Genomic DNA, 22,250 nt, shown 5'->3' with positions numbered 1-22,250 from the left:
ATCAACATCAAAGTGCTTGTTTCATTCAGTTAGAAGCCTTTACTCCTGTCAGAAGTAACAAACAAGTTATTTGGACAGGGAGATCAAAGGTTTATGTCAACATCTGCTTGCAGAAAGGCAAAGTCTAGGGCCAAAACCTGTTCCTCATGCTATAGGTAGTAATTACTGTTTAAATGTTCTGGGATTAAAACCTTGAAATGCACTTTTTGTATATTTGAAGATGTTTTCAAATACATGGTATTAATATTCTGGACATTAAAATGAAACTTTGTGTCTGTAATGTTTTGACTTTATTTTCATGTTTTATAATTGATTTTTATTGTTAAGAGTGGGTATGGTAAATCTAGATTCACATGTGGAAAATTGTTGTTATTTTTGCAATTATAGGCTCTAAACATACAGTATTTAACTGTCTGTGATGATCTCATTTTAAGTAAATTGCAAAGGCGCAGTCATAATATCATTTTGCCACAAAATGCATAGCTTTTTTTGCAAAATACCTTTTGTAACATTGATGCATCAGGGTAATTTACATACGTCAACATCACACAACAATTACTATGATCACATTTATGGCTTAAATGTTTATTCACTCAGTGACAGTTGCTGTTCTGGTTGTCAGTCTAGACATGTGAACCACTGTATCAGGCAACACAATTTTGCAAAGCTTGAGGTAGTATCAGATTGCCAATTTCTCCAATATCACTAGGTGTCAGTTATAAAGGCATTTATGCCTCAGGCACTCAGGAAATAATTAAAACATCTTACTGTTATATCTCTTCATAATATTAAATTAATTAAGCAAAATACTAGTACAGATCCAAAATAGTTTCATTCTTTCATGACAACAGCAAATAGAATTCCACATATAGTAATTTTGTTGTGTTGAGCCACATTTTTAAACACATAGTTTTATTCTATTGTTACTTCCATTTTCTGTCCTCTGTGCTGTTGAAGACAGTTGCTGCAGGATATATTCTGTCTATAAATTTTGCCAGTAGTAACCATGTACTGTAACGTGTGGTGCTGTGTCAAAATGCTGGACAATCATTATCATGGCAATCAAGTTTGTGAGGAATTTCTCTGGAATTCATGATTCAGTGATAACTCACATACCAGACTTTATCTGAAACCTAAACCTTTTTTGTTTATTGTTTTCACTATCTCACTAAAGCTCTTAAACTTACAAAAGGCACAATATGAAAACTAAGTGTTCACTGCTTGCTACAACATGTACAGTAGCCAGAGAAAGTGTCCCTGGGTTTTAAAAGCAAACCATTACAAAGACCTACTCTCAGCAAGAGAAAAAAAAGCTTCTTGAGTTAAGGGTTAAAGGAACCATTATGTAAATCTTTACAGAAAACTTTGGAAATTTGCATTTTTATCTTCATAGACCAAAAATATGGAAAAAAATAGTGTAGACTTTTGTTGAAGTGAAAAAATATTGTTGTGGATATGTTGTGTTTCATTAAGTATCATAAGCAGATCATATTTTTATACAAATACAGTATATTTTATATTGAAACTTATTCAATACATGGTTTAGGAGTTGTTAATACAGTATAGAAATGGTGAAAAAGAGTAAACCTTTTCTAAATACAGTAGTTTCCCATCCACAGTACTGTCCCCTATACTGTGCTATTATTGAACTGTATATAACTGTGGGATCTGCACATCTCTCGGGATATGCAGCAGCAGCAATGCACAGGTTACTTACCCTGATCTGACAGGTTACAAATTGTTCCCGTGGTTTTATAAATATATTTAATCTGTTTCTTTAATTTACCCTTTCACATTCTCTTCAAATCAATTTGTTTGATATTTTCACCCAATGTTAAAAAATGTTGTGTCCTAAATGTGTAAATTCTGCCTTCTGTCTAAATGTGGTAATGGTAAACTGCTGTAACATTATTCAACTCTGCATTCCAAAATAGCCAGTTTGTATAAACTGTTTTTTAGCATTTTTAGGACTATACTCATGTACATTATAGTAGGCTATTTCTGCAAAAGTAATTACAGTGATTTTTTTATTACAGTTATGCAACCACATTTGTGGCATGGCCAGAATATCTTGGGTATAAAATAAAAGTACTGTACTTGATTTTCTATCCAGTGCCATAATAAGTTTTATTTTACAGCAGTGAGACTTGCTAGGTTTTGGAAATACAAAAAAATGCTCAACAAAATGCTTCTACTGAGTAAACCTATTTGATGAAATAAAAACTAACTACTGTATATTCTTTATTTCATATTTTGTGTGTGAGTCAATGTTATCATCTGATTAAAGGACCAAATAAGTAAAGTGAAAACCAGTTTTAGATTTACTATCATCTATTTATTAAGGAAGAACTTTAGAGAAGTTGAATCCTAAATAAATTATGAAACATTATGAAACAAAAGACAAGAAAATGTGAAAAATATCTTCTTTTACAATCAACACAGAACCACTGAGGATTATTTCAGTTCCTTCGACCAATAAGCTGTGGTTGTGCAGTGATGGTTTTGAGTGTGGTATTATCAAAGGTATATGTGTCTGATAATGACAGATTACAGAAAATGTATTGGTTTCTTTTGGTTTACCACACACATATTGACTTGCTTAAGCAAAAAAAGGAAAAGTGTTTCATTATTTAAAAAAGCTGATAAAAATTACATTTCTATAAATGTAAAACAACAAAAAAATAAAATGCAAAACAGAATTCAGAATTCTTATCTTATATTGATAAAGCAAAACAAAAGAATATAGAAATAGCACACAGTTTACAAATTAAGCTTTCATCTTATGTCATATGTTCTTTAATTTGTCAATTTTCAATGCTCTATTTTACATTAATATTATCAATATCAGAAAAGAAAAGCACACGTTTCATACAATGGACCGCAGACAGGCCATAACAATTTAGACAGGCAGAAAGAGAGTATATTATCTATAGCTCATCAAGGTAATATAAAGACTGAAACAAATAGGTCTTTAAATATGGAATTCTTTAAACACAACATTTACAAGTACTGTTGTTGCTGAATTTTGTGCACCTACATTTTATTTTTTATGTCTCAGCACACAAAAAGGCTTGGGGTATTTGGATTGTGCTCTGAGCGATATAAATCACACCTGATTTCTTCACCTACCTTTGTGAGACAGTTTTAATCTTGGATGGCTGTTTCTTGTTGCCAGTGCTGCACTCGACAGGATCCAAAGATGCACCAGCACCAGAATGAACCTCTTCTCAGCTACAGTCATGCTGTGGCTGCAACTTGTACCAAATGATGTCCCTTTTAATTTTTAATGGATTTATTTTGTAACAGAGCTCCGCCTAGCATGCACAGCTCAATGTGAGCTCTTTAACTTAAAATGGTAAAAAAACAAAAGTCGTATTATTTTAAAATATTAATAATTTGTGTAATGCTGAGGTGACTTTCTTTTTTTCATCATTGAAAAACAAAGCACACACACCAAAAAAAATCTTTGGAAATACTACTCCAGCTTTTCAACCTGATTGAATTGCTGCTTTTTGCTTCCAGCAAGTGTGAGGATTTCTTTCCAAATACTGTAGAACAGCCCTTGTTTCTTGTTTCAGTTTCTTCTGATGCTTCTATAAAAAAAATCCAAAGCTCCTCCTGTTCTTTTTGTATATTTGTCAGTTAGTTAATGCCAGTTTTTTTACTTTGCCTTACAGCAAGCTTTCATTCACCTTTCACCTCTAATAATAAGAAGAAAGCAGCCGCCCTCCTCCTTGTCCCTCTGTGCCTCGGATCCCACTGTTCCAACCAGCTGGGATGCAGTCGTCCCTGCTGCTCAAGTTCACTGGGAATTGAAGGCAGATCTGCTTTAAGAAATACTTCTACTCCACGTGCCACTCAGTGATCCTCCCTTTTTTCTTCTGAGCTTCCAGATCCCCTGGTGTTAGTAGGGAGTGCAGCCAAGGTTTTTTTTTCACTACAGTGATTTTAACAGAGCACTTTGTTTTTTTAGCAGCTCTTCACCAGAATGTGTTCTGTGTTTGTGAAGAGTATCTGAAGTTGTGTAATATGTTGTGACAACACATCTTGGTGTGTTAGATATCCTCGTTCAATAATACAGTAGATGTGTGGGCTTCAATCATCTGAAATGATTTAATTTTAAAAATACCAAACTAATAGGATTTAAAACAGTTAAACATTGTTAAACATTAGTTTAAATATACCATTATGTATTTTATTGTTTAATATTAGAGGCCAGAAATGGCTTCTTCCAAGTCTCTGCAAAAATACCTCGATACAAATTTTAATACTAACTGGAAATATACAGTATAGTTCTTCAAATCCTAGGACTTTTTGTCACTGTCTAGAAAAATGATGCAGTAAATAGTGGTTATTGTCCACAAAATGAAGAATGATGATACTAATAAAATAATAATTTGATCAGTAGAGTGGAGACATCTTATAATAGATGCAGCTGTTACTGTAGTTTGGATAATAATGGATTTTAATTTGTGTATTTATATTATCATCTGCAGTTATTATAAGAATAATAATTGCTTACACTTATATAGCACTTTTCTGGACACTCCACACAAAAAAAGGAGGGTGGGGACTCCCCTCCACCACCACCAATGTGCACCATCCACCTGCAAGGCATGCGACAGAACACTCACCACACATCAGCTATCAGTGGGGAGGAGAGCAGAATAATGTAGCCAATTCATAGAGGAGGATTATTAGGAGCCATGATTGGTAAGGGCCAATGGGAAATTTGGCCAGGATGCCAAGGTTATACCCCTACTCTTTTCGAGAAATGGCCATGAATTTTTAATGACCACAGAGAGCCAGGACCTCGGTTTTACGTCTCATCCGAAGGACGGCGCCTGTTTACAGTATAGTGTCCTATACTGGGGCATTAGGATCCACATGGACCACAGGGTAAGCACCCCCTGCTGGCCCCACTAACAGCTCTTCCAGCAGCAAACTTAGTTTTTCCCAGGAGGTCTCCCATCCAGGTACTGACCAGGCTCACACCTGCTTAGCTTCAGTGGGTTGCCAGTTGTGAGTTGCACGGTGATATGGCTGCTGGCTTAGCCAATGCTGAGACATGGCATTCAGAGGGGTCAGGCTCCTCACAAGTGGGATGTGAACCTGTTATGATATCCACTGATTGGTATCGATACGTGGTTGCTTTATAATGGGAGATTTCGTATGGTGTAATTTACTGCACAGTTGCTTTACATTAAAGGAATGCTTTCTTTGATTGTTCATTGGCTGTATAGCTTTCCTTAATTTGCCATTAGGAGAATTATTGTTCTATCTTTACAGTATGTCGTTGTACTGTAGTATTTTGATATTCTGTGGAAGACCCTCCCTTGGTTATTAAACAGTAAATGTCTCAGTTGCATGAAAAATGTATATCCATTAAAAATTAGACACTAAAAGTAGACACTAAATGTGATTTGTGTGTCAGGGAACCAAGACCAAGATGATGCTCCTCGTCTTATTTACTTTCACATTTTACCTCAGTGGGTGTGAAAGTTAATTATTTGTTTTAGAAATAAAGAATCAAAAATAATATATTAATGGTATTTTACCTGAACCATATATGTGTCAGTCACTTCTAAGAACCCTCTCAGTCAGGGATGTACAGAACTGGGTGGCTACAATGGCTCAAACCCCTGCCCCTTTGCCCTCATTGGCCCAAGTACTCTTTTTTGCTTGTAGAAAAAAAGTCCAACCAATTTCATTTTTTTTGCCACTTGATGATTCTGCTTCTGTATTTAGTATGGATCTCCCATTAGAAAAAAACAAGTCGGACCTAATTGATCTCTCCTGAGCACAAGTGCCCGCCTCCTGTTCATTGGAAAAAGCGGAGAAAAAAACAGTGATAAGCAACGTATTGTAGGCTACTACACCTGTGGAGGTCGTGTTAAGCATTTTTGAATGGTGAGAAAATACACAGAGTTTTCAGAAGGACTGTACAAAAGTAACACACCAAGGGTGTCGTATTGAGCATTTTGTGTTTAAGAAAGACTATTTTCATTCACCTATACTAAGTTTGCAAACCGATGAACTCGCCACGTTATTGTCTGCATGGCTACTTAGGGTTCTGCATGGTTTCTGCATGGCTTCTGCATGGCTAGTTAACTAAATTTTCTTAAGAAAATTTTGTGAACTGAGTAGACAAGCCAGTCTTTTTGTATCTGATAGAAACAGCTGACATGCATATTCTTTGTTGTACAGTATGCTGTACATATTGTTCAGTCACAGAAACAGGAGAGCATGCCTTCAGAAAAAGGAAGTAGAAAGAAAAAAAAGGAATTTAGGGAGGCAGCTAAAGGGAGTACATCACTTCATAACTTGGTCACAACTAGCGGCAGACAAACAGGTACAGTACATTGTCATCAAAAAAGCCAGTTCCTTAGGCTACATTCTACGTACTGTACACCTCAATAACTGAAGCATCTTGCCTTACAAGAATGATTACCTCAGTAAATGTTGTATGACTTAAGATTTGATTAATATTTTAAAACTGCCTGTAGCCTGTTTACAAAAACTGTACAGGCTATATGAGACGTATTTACAGCGATTTCTACGGTAATATAGAAATACAAATGGGCACTGATTTGTGTCCAGGATACTTTAATGTAACAAATCCTGCCCCAGAATGTGCCCCTTCTTCCCTTTTGAGCCACTGCCCACCAAAAGGTCTCTGCATGTCTCTGCTCTTAGCTCCCTGGTGATGGATAAGAAATGTTACCCTACAGATGCAGCCATTCAAAATGCGCGGGCGATACCGCATTATTTTCCGGTCCGCTGTACGCAGTCTACCGCAAGTTACCGGTAAATACCGCGAGTTACCGGTAAATACCGCTAGTTACCGTAAATTCTCCTATAATACGACAAGCAAAATAATAGTATCCGGAATTTCCGCAAGGTGGAGCTAATAAAGCTCAACCTCTCATGTTTGAGCTGTCGCCATCAAAGTCTTTAACGAAGATATTACTAATAGTATTAATAATGAATGACCTTGGACAAGCTGTAAGTGTAAACTCAAAGTATTGCCCTGGTCAACATTCTTTTTTTCATTGACCGTTTCATTGAAAGTAACACCACTGCATTTCGCAATCACGCATTCGTTTCCAATCATGCAAAGTACAGTATTTTTTGAGAATCGATTCACCATGCCTTTCACATGCTCATAAAAGAGATTGATTTAGGAACATAAACATATTACCGTATGAAAACTGTACTGTATACAGTATGTATATGTATATTTAATGTCTTAACTGTGCCCGTTTAAGTATTGAATATTCATATGGAATTTTACCACTGAAGGGAAATCTTAGTAGCTGAGCATAAAAAGAATAGGAGCATACTGCAATGCGTGTGAAGGCCATAAACGATATTAATTTTGGAACATAAACATACAGTATATGGCTGGTCTCGGTACTTTAAAGAAAACATACACGAAACATGGTTTCATTATGACCAGAATCGGTCTTGAGATATTTTTAACTTGATTTACAGTATTTGAGAGGTATGTCTTAACACCGATACTACGTAAATACTGCTCACGTATATGTTTCTAGGTTTATATTATGCATTTCATACGGTCAAATTACTTTTGAGCAACTAATAAGAAGCGCGAAACGGTATGCCAAGGGCGTTTTAGTTTCGTTTTGTGCTGGGACTCTGCTTTAACAATGTCGCCGTGGATTGATTAGAGATATCAAGTACATACAAGTCATTTTTTTAATGTTGTAGTTCGTCTTGTAAAATGTTACGAGTACATCATCTATCAACAATTACACAGGTTCTGTTTCCATATTGCGGATTTTGGTTACGTAATATTATTTTCTAAATTTCACGTTGTGAATATATGATTTGGGCAAACAGAGCCGCAAAGAAGTACATTATGGGTTGTTGTTGTTTTTTTTGCAGTTTTATCTAGAACAAGCGATGCTTAAACCTTTGTCTGATTCTTGTGAAACTATCCACACGACAGTTACAGTACCTAGGAGTTGACTTCAGTGATGTCACTGATGGGATGTTTCTAAAAATCCATCCTCTGTAAAACGTCTTCTCTAGTTGTCCTGCATATGTATTCGCTAATGAAGCCGTGTGTTCTGAGCTTGGATCTCTACATTTCTGTATGAACCAGCTTAGAGGGCTAAAGACAGCTTGTGTTTAAATTGAGTGTAAGGTAATTTATGCTTCTAAAGTCATGGTCAGCATTTATTATTGTACTGTGCTGTAAACTTGTTCTGTGCCTAGTCACATTATTTTATAGCATTTTCAAATCTGGTGGCGCTGTGTGTTAGTTTCCTGACTCCCATGTCACATGGTCTGTGATTGAATCCCATGGAACTATGACTTTATTTTTTAACAAACATTTCTTTGAAAAAATGAAACGTTTCCCTTGGTCAGAGATTAAATAAAACCTCACTCGCATCAAAACAAATTTATATTTCTAAATATCACAACATGATCGAATTTAAGTCTTTTTAATAACAATGAATAGTCACCTATGCGTTACAAAATAAACATTTATATTGATTTGAATCGCGTTTTGATTTAAATCGTTAACGCGAGTTTAAATATATGTGTTTAAAGGCAATATACTGTATAAAAGCGCTGATTCTTATGGAGTGTGTTCCGCCGGGGAATCAAAAACTTTATTTTTTTTAATCGCGTATCTAAGGAAAATTGCAGTATAACTTTGTTCATGCACAAACAGTGGCATGTTACATTATAATTTGGGTGTCTCCTCTTGCCAGAAAGCTCTAAATTGCATTTTGAGTGCGGTTTTGGACTTTTTCTAAATTGCAACCCATAAATAAAGCTGATAAAGCTTAGACTAACTGTATTCTAAACTGTATTACAACAGCACATTGGACAATGCAACGTAAATTGAAAAAATGCACTTGGAATCTGTCCAAGCCCTCCTACGAAAATTATTTAAACTGCGACACTGATCATTCATCTCTAAATAAACTTTATTTTATATAGCGTTTTAAGCGAATAGGTAATTAGATTGCTCATAAACCTAATCGCTTTTTCTACAAAAACACAGTGTGATTGCTCTCTGAAAACGCTTTTTCTTTATATTTAGGCTCAGATTTCAACTATAGATCGTATTATTATAAACTTTCTTGGAAAAATGTATTTTATGTAAACCATGTTTGCTATTAATTAATTTAGGGCTAAAATACGTTCATTGTCTTCCAATCGAGTCGAGTTGACATTGGAAGCTTGCCACGCCCGGACTGTTACACCAACGCATTAGCATGTTAAAGCGATTTCATTGAGGAGCCCAGCTACCAGTTAACACTGTACTTCCTACTTTGAAATACCTGTGAAACCGGTTTAATTCGTCACAGCCAGCACTCCGGCAGAGAGGGGGTTGTACTAGTAAAGTAGAAGCAGGCGAGAGTTCCAGCGAAAGACACCTCCCCCCCCCCCTCAAAAACCCAGTAAGTACAGTACTAGTTAAGAAAGTCGAGGCTCCTCAATGAAATCGCTTTAACATGCTAATACGTTGGTGTAACAGTCCGGACGTGGCAAGCTTCTAATTTCAACCCGACCACGGCTAAAGGAACCCTTCTTTCATTTGAAGACAATGAACATACTTTAGCCCTGAATGAATTAATAGCAAACATGGTTTACATAAAAGCCCTTTTAGCCTTTGTCACTAATGAAACCACTAAATAAAGACATAAATATAAAAATCTTAAGATTTTTAAAATACATGACTTTGACTATGATAAATAGGATAAACTGGGATGGGAGGAGGGTTTGGTTTTGCATAAGGGGCGGGATTATGATAATTGGAGGAATTTGCGAGAGTATAATGGTTTGATATATTTGATTTTGTATTGTGGTTGTTATCTATGTTTTTGGTTGGTATTATGTTTATATGGTTGTTTTTGTTGGTTGGTTGTTATTATGGTTATTAATAATACGATCTATAGTTGAAATCTGAGCCTAAATAAAAAGAAAAAGCAAGTGATTAGGTTTATGAGCAATCTAATTACTTATTCGTTTAAAACGCTATATAAAATAAAGTTTATTATTAATTTGCTGGACAGAGCGGTGAACATTATTATGCATAAGACAAAGATAATGATCCTGATCAGTTTAGAAATCTGTGTACGCTGTAAACTTTTAAAATACACGTTTCGAATAGAAAGAAATCCTCTTCCTGGTACAGTCGCATGAAGAGAGAGGCGAAACAGCCCTACACAGCCCTGTCGCAGTACACGAATATAATCATATCGTTATTAAATTCTTTAGATACGCGATTCCATATTATATTCCCTATTAATCAAATTCTAAAAGTATGCTTGTTGACTCCGGTATCTCTTTAGTTAAAGACTTCGATGCTTAAAATGTTTAGGGAGAAATGGAATACTGGTGTGTATTTTTTACTTTAAAGTACCAAGACCAGCCATATACTGTATGTTTAAGTTCCAAAATTAATATCGTTTATGGCCTTCACACGTGTTGCAGTATGCTCCTATTCTTTTTATGCTCAGGCACTAAGATTTCCCTTCAGTGGTAAAATTCCATATAAATATTAAATACTACAACGGGCACAGTAAAGACATATTTACATATTTACTGTAAATCTTTCTACGACAGACCAACGGACCACGAGTGCCCCTGTCGGTCAACCAATCACGTACCGCGGTACCCCGCGTCATCTTGCGTCACGATGCGCGACGCCGTAGCCAATTACCTCCGATACGTGTCTGTACCGCGCACTTTGAATGGCTGCATCTGTATGTGCAGACATGAATTCTATCACTGAATTAACAATGCCACCTGGTTAAGGCTGTTGTCTGAAATGGCAAAGGCAAGTCTTGAGTAAGCCTGCTGCTGCTTTCATATATAATGACACCATATAAAATGACACCAAATGTGGCATTGCTACATAAAACTGTAAGACAGATCTATGGAATAGTAAAATATCTTTGTCTGACAAATGAAACACAATAGCTCCCTAGAATCAGCACTAAAGCACATACAGTAGATTGATGAAAAATGCAACAGAGGAAAATAAAGTAACTACCCTCCCCCCCACTAGAGGCCACAAAAATGTCCTCTTTCACATTAGGTGATAATGAGTTGATTTATTGAGATTGTTGGGGTTAGTTAATTCATCATTTTCACATGTTTGAGTGTTTGATAGCAGCCTGGGAAGGATGTTTTATTGTTTTAAACTAGTTAAACACTAGAAGACTCATTTCATAATGGATTTTTATTTGCATGAAAATACTATGTCAAATAAATATTGTGATGCTGTGATGGGCATTGTGGAGGAAGAATGGTACAATAGTTCCCCAACAACGTTACCCTGTTCTCTCAACATTTTTGCCTGCAGATGGCTGCAGGAGAACATCAGCACTCATTTCCACACAGATGCAGGGAATAGCTGTGTGTAATGTTCCAGCTTACAGTATATAAATCGACTATTGAGCTGGCTGTGAACACGTCTATCAGCTAGGAAGAAGTGTAGGGTCAGAGAAGGCTGCCGCATCCAGGAAGCTGTATATTGATATAGCATTAGCACAGAATTTAAACTGTAGAATGGAATACAGAAATATTAGAGACTAGAGAGAGAAACCAGACTATGGGAAGATGTGAGACTGAAGAGAAAAATTGAACTACATAGGACAGACAAGGAAATTGAATACAATAATGTAACCTGCTAGGAATAACAAAATAACAGAAATAATGGAGTGCGAGTTGGGAAAGTCATTTTTCTATTTTTGTCTGAATGGTGTTTTCAACTTAAGATTAAATATAAACATACCTGCGGCAGGATACATACAGTACAGTACCTCCAGTGTTTAGTGATGGAAGCCTGCAACTTAGTTAAGAGCACAAATATGAGCTAGATTCATTTTAAGTAGGTATCTGCATCAGCATGCAAAGGCAGGTTGGCTGGGAAGGACCAAGTAAAGGTTTATTCCATCCTGGAATGAAAAGAAAGCAGACACAATATTTTGGCTATGGAGCCTTATTCAGGTGAGGCTCTACCGTTGTATTTCTTTAAGTTTTTTAGCATGGAATAATCCTTTTTGTGACCCACTATGCCTTCCGCTAGGTCTTTTTCAGTATCTCATTGTCTTTCCTTCTCCTACTCCCTGGTTTCCTTGCCACCTCCTCTCACCAAACCAGCATTCCATCTCTTCATAGTGATCTGTTCCAAGACCAGGCTTTTGTCAGGAACAGTTCTTTCCGGGCCCTATGCAGACGACACAATCTGGAGTAGTGAGGAAACATTGGGGGAAAAGCAGGAGACGGGAATGGAGACAGGGAGCTTGTCCTTGGTGTGCTGGTGTACGGGGAAGGTGTGGCCGAGGCAAACAATCCAGGAAGAGTCCAAAGAGATATCCAGAAACAAGAATAAGCATGAGTCCATGGCCAGGCGATCCATCCGAGTCAGGAGGTTAAAAACAGGAACTGGGTCGGAACCGGCTGGGGGAACGGGAACAGGAACAAGAACAGAAAGTTAAAAGCATAATGGAGCCAGATGCATCAGGACCTGGGCTCACATGAAACGGGAGTCAATGTAGAGCCCCGATTATCGTCTGCGTCTGGCTTTTAAGGGGGAACTGAAAAGGGGCTGGAATAAGGAACAGGTGCGGGGAATGAGGCAGAACAAGGAAGGGCTGTAGCGCCCTTAAGAGGAGCGGTTTTTGATCGTGACAGCTTTCTAACCACCTCTTATTCCTTTACAGATGTTGTCATTAAAATATCACCCCTAAAGGATTTCGGTTGAAGTTTAACACTTTTCTTTTGAAAACCACCCAGAGTAACACTTAGATTCATTTTAGTTTTATTTCCCCCTTTATTTTATAAATTAACCTAAAATAATAATAATAATAATAATAATAATAATAATAATAATAATAATAATAATAATAATAATACATTTTTTTGCAGATCTTTTTTTTTAGGCTAAGAAAACCATATCAGAACTTGACTTTATAAAACTCTATGCAGAATTGTTTGTCTGGAATATGCAGTTCTTACTAAATTATGTTGTCATTCTCTTATGATTATCACATTATTTCTCACTTTCATCAAACAACAACCTAATAATTACTGCCCTGTGGCCGTGGGGTAGTCTTCTTGATAGTTTGGCTATTAGCACCACCAGCAGGGAAGTCAAATACTAACATAAGACACATACCGTACTCACTACTTTGTATTGCAAGTAACCCGATTATAGTATATTACATATAAAGATTTTCAGTAACAGAAAAAAATGACTTAGTAACTGTGCTTCTGTGTATATTCTGCCTGTTTTCTCCACTGTATAATAAAATCCATTTTGAAGAGAAGTATGGTCATAATGTATCTATTTACATATTTTGAGAGTCATTGTCATCGTCTGTGAGAACACTTGCACATTACTGTATGTTTTCTAACCTATATTATTGCACTAAATTCCATTTGTCTACATAGTACATTTTTCATACAAGTTGCTTGAATACTCCTGGCATCTACGTTATCAGATAATCACTATCACATAATTGTCACAGATTGTAATACACTCTTTTAAGCTTTTTTTTCCATTTACTAAAATAATCTAAATATAGTTATAATAATTTACTAGAATAACCTAAATATTATTATACATTTAGAATATTAAAAAATGGATGTCTGTTGTTTTTTTTTACACAGAATCTTCCTGTGAAGCATTTCTATATACTTTATAGATATTTTTTTTTTCTTTTACATGAAAGCGACCGATAGCACAATGGGCTGTTAACTGTTAAAAAGTTGTCTGTTTTAGGCAGATGTCTTTTTTGTTCTGACATTCTAACATTCAGTGTATTGCTAATATCTCCTTCTATATCTAACAACAACTTTCAAAACATTATTGTTGTAAGAAAAATACATTAAAAGTATCACTTAACAAGGATTAAGTTTACTCTAGCTACATGATTATCCTATATCTCATCTTTTTCTTCCATTCCTTTAACTGCGGGCTACTCCTCTTAAGTGGTTCCATCTGTTAAAATAACCTGTTATTCTGTCCTTTCAAGTGTGTTTGGGTATATACAATCCTACACAGCTGGCAGCTTTGTAATGTTTTCATGCAAATCAAATCATAGCAATTGTAAGGTTTTCTTTGCAATGAAAACTAGTTAAGTTCTCTTTTGGTGTTTGGCAAAACATCTAAGTATGCAAAAATGATGGCTGCAATTTTAAAGACAGGATTTAGATTTTTCATTTTAAAGGCCTTTGAGTTGAAATGTACTTTCCAATTATTTTGTGTGTCTGTTGTAAGATAAAAGAATTGAACTAAACAATAAAGTTCATGAAGCTTTATAGAAACACTATTTTAATAATAATAGGTTCACTGCTTAAAATCAGATACATCAGACTGGAATTTTGCACAACCAACTACTGGCACAAGTGGCACAGAACAGGAAGACCATCACACTACTAACACACACATAATCCAGGGTATTACTAAACATGTGAATGAACAAAAAAGGAACAATTAAAGAACAACAGATTCATTTTTACTTTAAATAGAATAATTTAAATTGTCTGTAGCAGGAATAACAATAATTAAGCCAGACTTGCAAAAAAACTAAGCAGGATAGGCAGAATAGCCTCCTATCACAAGTAACACACTAAAGCGTCATGGTACCCCATGAGACAATTTATCATGCTTTACAAGTCACAAGTGACACTAAAATAAATTGGTTGAAACAGCAAAATTGTTAAAATATTACTTCACAATCTACAACCCAAAAATATATCAAACTGAAAAAATTAGGCTTTTGAGAATTGGTTTTGTGACATAGAGTACAGTATGCTGTGGAAAAATTCAAAAAGAAAACTGCAGCAGGTTTCTGTGGAAAGCTGAGGTCACTGAATAACTCTCCCATTATACCTTTTTATACAGTATGATGACATGCTACAGATAAACTATGAGTGTACGTATATACAACATATGGTGTAATAAACTAGTGACATATGCATAATAAAGAACACATGGACATAATAGATGTTAATGACAGTATATTTCCATATGACAAAACACTTTCTTAAAGCATAAGGTATAGAGGAACTTATTATTTCTCCTTTACTGCTCGCCAGTAAAAGTGAAATTGCCTATCATGTAGTGTTTAGTTAAAATAAGCAGGATTTTGTACTACAAAAATAATAAAAAGAATAAAAATCTCCAAAAAAGTGCCTTATTTTCTTTAATGAAAAAAAAAGACTAATGCACTATGGGTTGTAACTTCGTTGAATTGTCTCACTTTAGTAAATTGTTTGGAAACCAAAAGATCAGAAACATGTACTGACTGTCAGTATAGTCAGTTGTCACAGTTTAAGAAGGAAAGAAAGGAAAGAACTTTTATGAAAAAGTGTCAAAGAGACCTTGAGAATAGTAAGGAACTCATTACATTTGTATTTTATGATTCAAGATGTTCTATTTATTTTCCTAATTGTAAGAAAAATAATACGCCAACAGTTACAGTGATCTCATTTACTCAAGACATGAAGCTGGTTTATTACAATGTTTTGTCCTGAGGGGTTTATCTGGCCAGTGTCACGACACTTCTATACAACTTTTTCTGACTGTTCTCTTCTTTAATTAAACAGATCCTTAGGCATTCTGCATGAAAACCTAGCTATGTAGTCTTTAAAACTGACCACCTATAGCTTTTCTTTGCTGCACACACATTGACATGAGCAGACAGTCACACGCACATCTCCTGCTATTGTTACCACTATTTGTATTTAACTAAATCTTATAGTCTAAATAAATGACAAGCATGCATACAAACATGATAAAACTTCACCACAACAATGTTTAAATTTAGATTTTCATCAACATATACTGTACAATATTTTTAAGATATTGCATAAAAAGCAAGTAAAAATAAGTAAAATTATTAGTTTACTTAGCAGAATGTTTTAATCTGAAAACATTGCAAGTTCTTGAAGGTACAATATAAAGCAGTTCAGCTGGGTAGCTAGATCTAGTGGCTGGGTAGCTAGATCTAGAATTCCACAAGCCTTTATACAGTCATGCCATCTGTTCTGCTCTTACGTTCACTGCCCCACAGGAGACTTGTACTGTATCTGCAAGTGAAAATGAAATAATGAAATTTAGCCTTTCCTTGTGTCACTTTTCTGATTCCATCATACAAATTCCTACATGACACCAGTCTTTTGTGTTCAATGCATCTGTTATGCTATTACATTGCAGTTAAAAACTGTCTAAATTATTCCCGGTAACTCATTTCTGATCTAAATAGACTTCAGTTTTACAGCATGATTTACTGTATGATTAGCTTCGACTGACCTACTTTCAAGACAAAGTGGACCTAGTCCAACAATTTGCTCATAGTATTGGTTTTCTGTACATTATAAAAGCAGGATTTGTCCTTATTCAGTTTGTTTTTATCCCTCTTACAAGTATTTTCTTTTATGGTAGAATAGATTTTCAATGCAATACAGATAATGTACAGTATAGGATTGCATAGAACCTAGTAAATCTCACCATTAAAAAGTCAGCATTTAAAGTAAATTCCCGCTCTCAGCAAATGCAACATGCAAAAAGTGCTGTACTAGTTCTTTACCATTTTAAAAATGTAAATATAACCCATTTTTGGGACACGTTTTTTGTGACTCTTGGGAGTTCTCTAAACGAAAGTGATGGATTGTATAAACCTGACAAAAACTGTACAGTAGTCTTCAGATATGCATATGCATTGTCCAAAGAAAATGACTGGTAGAATCTATTAAACAAAACCTTAGCTGTTTTCTACTGTCTGAAAATATACTGATGGAAAAAGGAAACGCAACATGGAATGAAAATACTATATATTTTAACTTGCCAATCACACGAAAGTTTGTTAGGTGCACTTTTACCCAACGAGGTCCAGGTGGCACTGTGCTCTGCCGGTGATGTGGCTTAGTTGGTTAAAGCGCCTGTCTAGTAAACAGGAGATCCTGGGTTCAAATCCCAGCGGTGCCTTTCTTCTCACACTGTATACAGCTCCAGTGGCGCAATCGGTCAGCGCACAGTACTTATACAGCAGTGCACAGTGGAGTGATGCTGAGGTTGTGAGTTTGAGCCTCACCTGGAACAGTGTCTTGGGCGGAGCGGTGCCTCTGTGGCTAAGGATCTGTGCCTGTGACTGGAAGGTTGCCAGTTCAAATCCCGCAGCTGGCAGAGTAATCCTACTCCATTGGGCCCTTGAGCAAGGCCCTTAACCCCAACTGCTCCAGGGGTGCTGTACAATGGCTGACCCTGCACTCTGACTCCAAGCTTCTCTCTCCCTGTCTGTGTCTCAGGGAGAGCAAGCTGGGGTATGTGAAAAGACAAATTCCTAATGCAAGAAATTGTATAGGGCTAATAAAGCAATATTATTATTATTATTACATCACACTGGTCCATTTGAGAGATTGTTTTAGATCTGCCACCCGTACTGCTGCTGAAACTGCCAGAGACACAATGCCCGCATCAGTGACGAGACAGTGAGGCTACATGCTGCTGGCCTTAGAGCAGGGCGACCTGTCAGAGGCCCTCTGCTCACACCTCCTAGACATCACACCCGACAGGCTTGGGCCAGACAGAGGCTGCGATACTCATCAGCAGTGGCATCAGGTCCTCTTCATGGCTGAGTCACTCTTCAGCCTGTTCCATGCAGACAGGTGGGCCAGAGTGTGCATGAGGAGGTGTTGGGTTTCTTTTTCCATCAGTATATTTAATCAGAATAAACATACAATATAGCATTTACTATTTACTGTTTTTTCTACTACAATACATTAGTTCTATGTTTAAAAATGCACAACCAAAATCCGTGATGATTACTCAAATATTTAATTTCCCTTAATTAATGAAAAGTGGTTTATTACACACAGAACAAAAAAAAAATCATTGCATCATGAAAGCAGCACAAACCCTAAATGGAACACCAGTCTACAGTAAGTGACCTGGAGAAAAACCCACACAGATGCAAGCTCCTATCAGAAAAGTGCTTCAGTACTGGAATCAAACCCAGGACCCAAGAACTGTGAGTCAGCAAACCTCCACCCAGCAGTACTGACCTCACTGAACCATATTAATTTAAATGTTTCCTATTTAGAAAAGGCCAAAAAGCCTAAGTAGATACAGTTGTTGCAAAACATTAAAATAAAGACTGCAGATATTCCACAAAATAATTCAAAGAATCAGGATGGTTAAATGTATGTAGTTTAATTTAAAAAGACGTACAGAAAGTGTATAATTTTTGTAATGTAGAACATAATTACTATATTAAATAAAGTCTGGGCAAAGATTCAGAATGTATTAGCTACAACAGATGTATACCCCATATCATAATGTGAGTCATTCAGAGCACCTGCACGAAGAGTGGAATATGTGCTTTTACAACGTTTACTTTATGTCCAGGTGTTTTCTTTTTATACCGAGAAGCTTTAAAATGAAATGAATGTTATTTGTTCCAAGACTCACTCATTGCACTCTAGCTTCTCAATTTTATTTTTAATCAAATATAGCAGATGTAAGATTTTTTTTTAAATGCTCTAATCTATTGACACTAACTTTCATTATAATACTTAATTTAATAATAACTCTGCTCATTAGCATAATTAGCATACTCATCCCATAGCACTTCACATACAGTAGAGAAAGACACCCACTTCATCTACCACTGCAATACAACACCCACCTCAGAAACAACAACCTACTAAAATCAAGTCAGTCCTGTTACACAACAGCCTGAGGAGAGAAAATTGAATCGATCTACCATTTTAATTAATTACATTAAAATTCACACCCTTTCTCTTGTAAATTGCGCTACCTACCAAGTACCACCAAGGTGTGATGTTTCATTTGAAAAATAGCACTTTCAACAGCAAAGTGTCCCACACTGTACACCTGGTTTGAAAATTCTGTTGCACTGTGAATATTGGAGCTTAAAGAATGATTTACTGATCCAATATTATTTGTTGGTAAAGCAGCAGGAACCTAGTTTTCCTCCGTGTTTGCCCATCCTAGTACTAACCAGGCCCAGGAATAAGTTTTTTAACTTCTAAAATCTGACTAAGTCAAACTAGAAGGTAGAAATGTTACTGCTATATTATAAATTAAAAACAATAGGATGTGTACATTTATATACTGTATACTTAATGTGCATTTACTTAACTTATTGGATTTCATGTGTTACATATGCATATGAACCTAAAATTCAGACTGTACATAGCTCATGAAATTACCCCATATCATAATGTGAGTCATTCAGAGCACCTGCAAAAAGAGTGGAGTATGTGCTTTTACTACGTTTACTTTTTTGTCCAGGTGTTTTTACTCACATCAGGCTCAATTAAGCCTTTGTATTTTCTGCATTCATTAACTTTTTTCTAGGACTCTGTCCACGTGCATGTCATATTTTGGTGTACTATGAAAATTATACTTCTTGGGGCAATAATATTAACCCATATTTGAAACATAAAAATTAAGGTAATTTTATAATTTATAAGGTAAAATTAAATGGCTTGATACAGAAAAAGCTCAGTTTTTAAGATAAGAAAAAATATTTTTCCCATTTCTGCCTGAGTTGTTTAGATTTAATTTTACAGTTTCGGTATGGTACAGTATAATTTTATTTCATTCAAGTATCATTTTTGCTTGAAAAAATGTTTGCACTTCAGGGTTTGTTTATCTTTATTTTTTAACAGTGTCTGGGATGGCACTCTATAATATCTCCAGGGCTATGGTATGTATTATATAGATAAAGGCTTTGATATGTATTTTTGACTCCTTCAGAAGACAATCATTAGAGAGTTTGTGGAGAGGGCATAAGGCATGAGATGCAGACAAAATAAGAATAATTACAAGATGCAGATAGACAAAAAAGTGTAGTGTCTTTAAATGACAGGGTTTGTGGAAACGGCATAATAATAAAGAAGATGAGATGTGGAAATAAAATAGAAGCCATGCACGACTGCATACCTTAATTAGAGCTAAAACTAGTTTCCTGCCCAACACCTCTTCTCAAACGGTTCCTGTGTTTTGGTTTGTGGTGTTTTCTTTATTGGCACAAAAATGGCACAGCTGCGTGCATCGCCAGTGTGGTGTTGCTTTGGTGTGCTGTTTATCTGTCATTTGGGGCTTTATTATTAAACACTTCAGGATGTTTTTTGTGTGATAAAAGGACTGTATTATTGTACATTGTTCTTTAAAATCCACACAGAATTTTTTGACAGCACCATTTAGTATAAGGTGAAATCAGGCTTATAAAAAAGTGTAAATATACTGTATAAAAAGGGTTTAAGTTAGTATTAAGGGAAATCCAAAATAACCTGCAAATTAACATTCTTTTTATTCACTACTAACTGGAAATTATATATTTGATTAAATTCGATATTTTTTTATGTTAGTTTAATGTACATTATGTCTTAAGCATTGTTTACCAGAACACTTACAGTATCTGTAGTTCAAAGAAGTATTTTACATTTTTACTTTACAAGAAAGTGACCCCATGCATTCAAATGGATTTTAAATGTGCTCCATTACAAGTGCCAGACTGTCTTTCCTCGGATGGAGGCTTTTGCAAAGCGTATGAGAAAGAGGTGAGTTTACTTTAATTGCAAATAGGTTTATGCTTTGATATTTTAAAAGTAAAGAATATGAATCAGGTTTTGGGAAATAAAGGAGCTTTCTTGGCAACACTTTACAATTACTTAACTTCCTAAAACATCTTGACCAAAATTAAAATCAATACAAGTTATCTTGAATTCGACTGCAAAATATCAAGTCTCTTTTTTCCTGTGCTTCAAATATTATTATTGACCATGGTGTACAGGTGTACAATCCTTCCCCTGCCAGGATTCAGTTCCATTCTCTCATTGGCTCTGAGTCAATTTCTAGATACTGTACCAGTGCCATGCAGGGGACCAGGACCACAGAAGATTTATACATGCCCCTGTCAGTATTCAATCATGGTCACTAGAAGCTCCAAAGCCACACAGCTCCATTCTCTAAACAGCAGAATATTCGGTTGCTCCACAAGATCAGATCTTCTCCTGCGACACAGTTTTACAATGTCCAGATTTTCTGGAGCTGGCTCAGAGTCCTGTTACACAAGTTTGGAATAATAATCTTGACATATTAACATTCATAAAATCACTCTGTATGATTAAAGATGAGCTTATCCACACCTGTGAATGCTTGTGGTACCTATGTAAAAGCTTGTTAAAACTTTGTTAAGGCCTAAGTTCAGAATGTATTTAGGGATCTGTAATATAGAGTTTTTCAGCATGAATCTGGCTTGTGTGGTTTGCCAGCAAATAGCCAACTGTGGAAATGTAAAAAAAAACAGGTACATTTTTAACAACAATTAAAAACTCAACAGCCTTCATTGTTGATTAACACAAAAGGCCACGAACAGAGGTATTTGGAAACTGTAAAATTTTATAATTGTGCATCATAGTATTCTATTAATTAGGGTCAATATTATGGTTGTTGTTTATATCATAGATCACTATTACATTCATTCATAATGACATGACAATGACTTTCAGATATTCACTCATGATGATTGTGTAAAACGATGTTCGAAATTTAATGTGGTGTATGCTGTTCACAACAGACGTCATGTATGTGGTTAGAGGTACTGTAAATACAGTATCTGACAGAACACCACGCTTAGGAAAATCTGAAAATGTATGATATATTATGTCTTGTGAAACATCTAATGTATTACTCAATTTCCCTTTTCACTGGCAAATCAAGCTGTCTTGTTTATTCTGACAGGGAGACCAACATCTAGAGACAACAAAGGTCAATACCCTTGCTATTGTAGTGTACTGAGATGAGAGCTTCCATCTGAAAGGTAGAGCTTAAAGTGGTGTATTCAGACTAGCAAAGAAAGTTACTATGTACATCCAGTACTGTATAATTTGTGATACCTAGAGAAGTTGTTTAAAAGGACAAAAAAAACTTTCCAGTGCCAAAATGTTCCTGCAGTTAGTGTACATAAAACAGACTATTTCAATATTATTACTCCATGAAACTTAATGGGGTTTGGTCAGGAGTTGCAGCGAAGCGGGTAGTTAGGACCCTATACAAGGCTGTGGTAGATTAATCCCGGAAAAGTTCCAGAAAGTTCCAAAAGTAACCAAATCCTAAAAACGTAAAGCGATGCCAAGGGATTGAGCCAAAAGACGATTAGGTTTAAGGTGTTCTTTCCCTAAAAGGTAAAGCGAGGGTTGAGCTCGGAAGAGGGAACCTCAAT

The 22,250-nt window shown here is 35.8% G+C and overlaps 1 protein-coding gene and 1 non-coding gene across 2 annotated transcripts in view; one reads left to right on the top strand and one right to left on the bottom strand.

Annotated features, from left to right (window-relative positions):
* sema3e (sema domain, immunoglobulin domain (Ig), short basic domain, secreted, (semaphorin) 3E) overlaps positions 1-3,814 on the bottom strand; it is a 66,901-nt gene extending 63,087 nt beyond the window's left edge. The window contains exon 1 of the mRNA XM_088647167.1: positions 3,130-3,814. Within this exon, the coding sequence (XP_088503293.1) occupies positions 3,130-3,241 (112 nt within the window). The 5' untranslated portion in view covers positions 3,242-3,814. The remainder of the gene's footprint in view (positions 1-3,129) is intronic.
* Positions 3,815-17,004: 13,190 nt separating this feature from the next.
* Positions 17,005-17,098, top strand: trnai-uau (transfer RNA isoleucine (anticodon UAU)). Its single transcript has 2 exons — positions 17,005-17,042; positions 17,063-17,098. It is a non-coding gene; the product is annotated as a tRNA-Ile (tRNA).
* The last annotated feature ends 5,152 nt before the right edge of the window (positions 17,099-22,250 follow it).

The sequence above is a fragment of the Lepisosteus platostomus genome, chromosome 9 (genome assembly GCF_059453375.1).
Source record: "Lepisosteus platostomus isolate fLepPlt1 chromosome 9, fLepPlt1.hap1, whole genome shotgun sequence".
NCBI lineage: Eukaryota > Metazoa > Chordata > Actinopteri > Semionotiformes > Lepisosteidae > Lepisosteus > Lepisosteus platostomus.
This window is presented reverse-complemented; position numbering and strand designations above follow the sequence as displayed.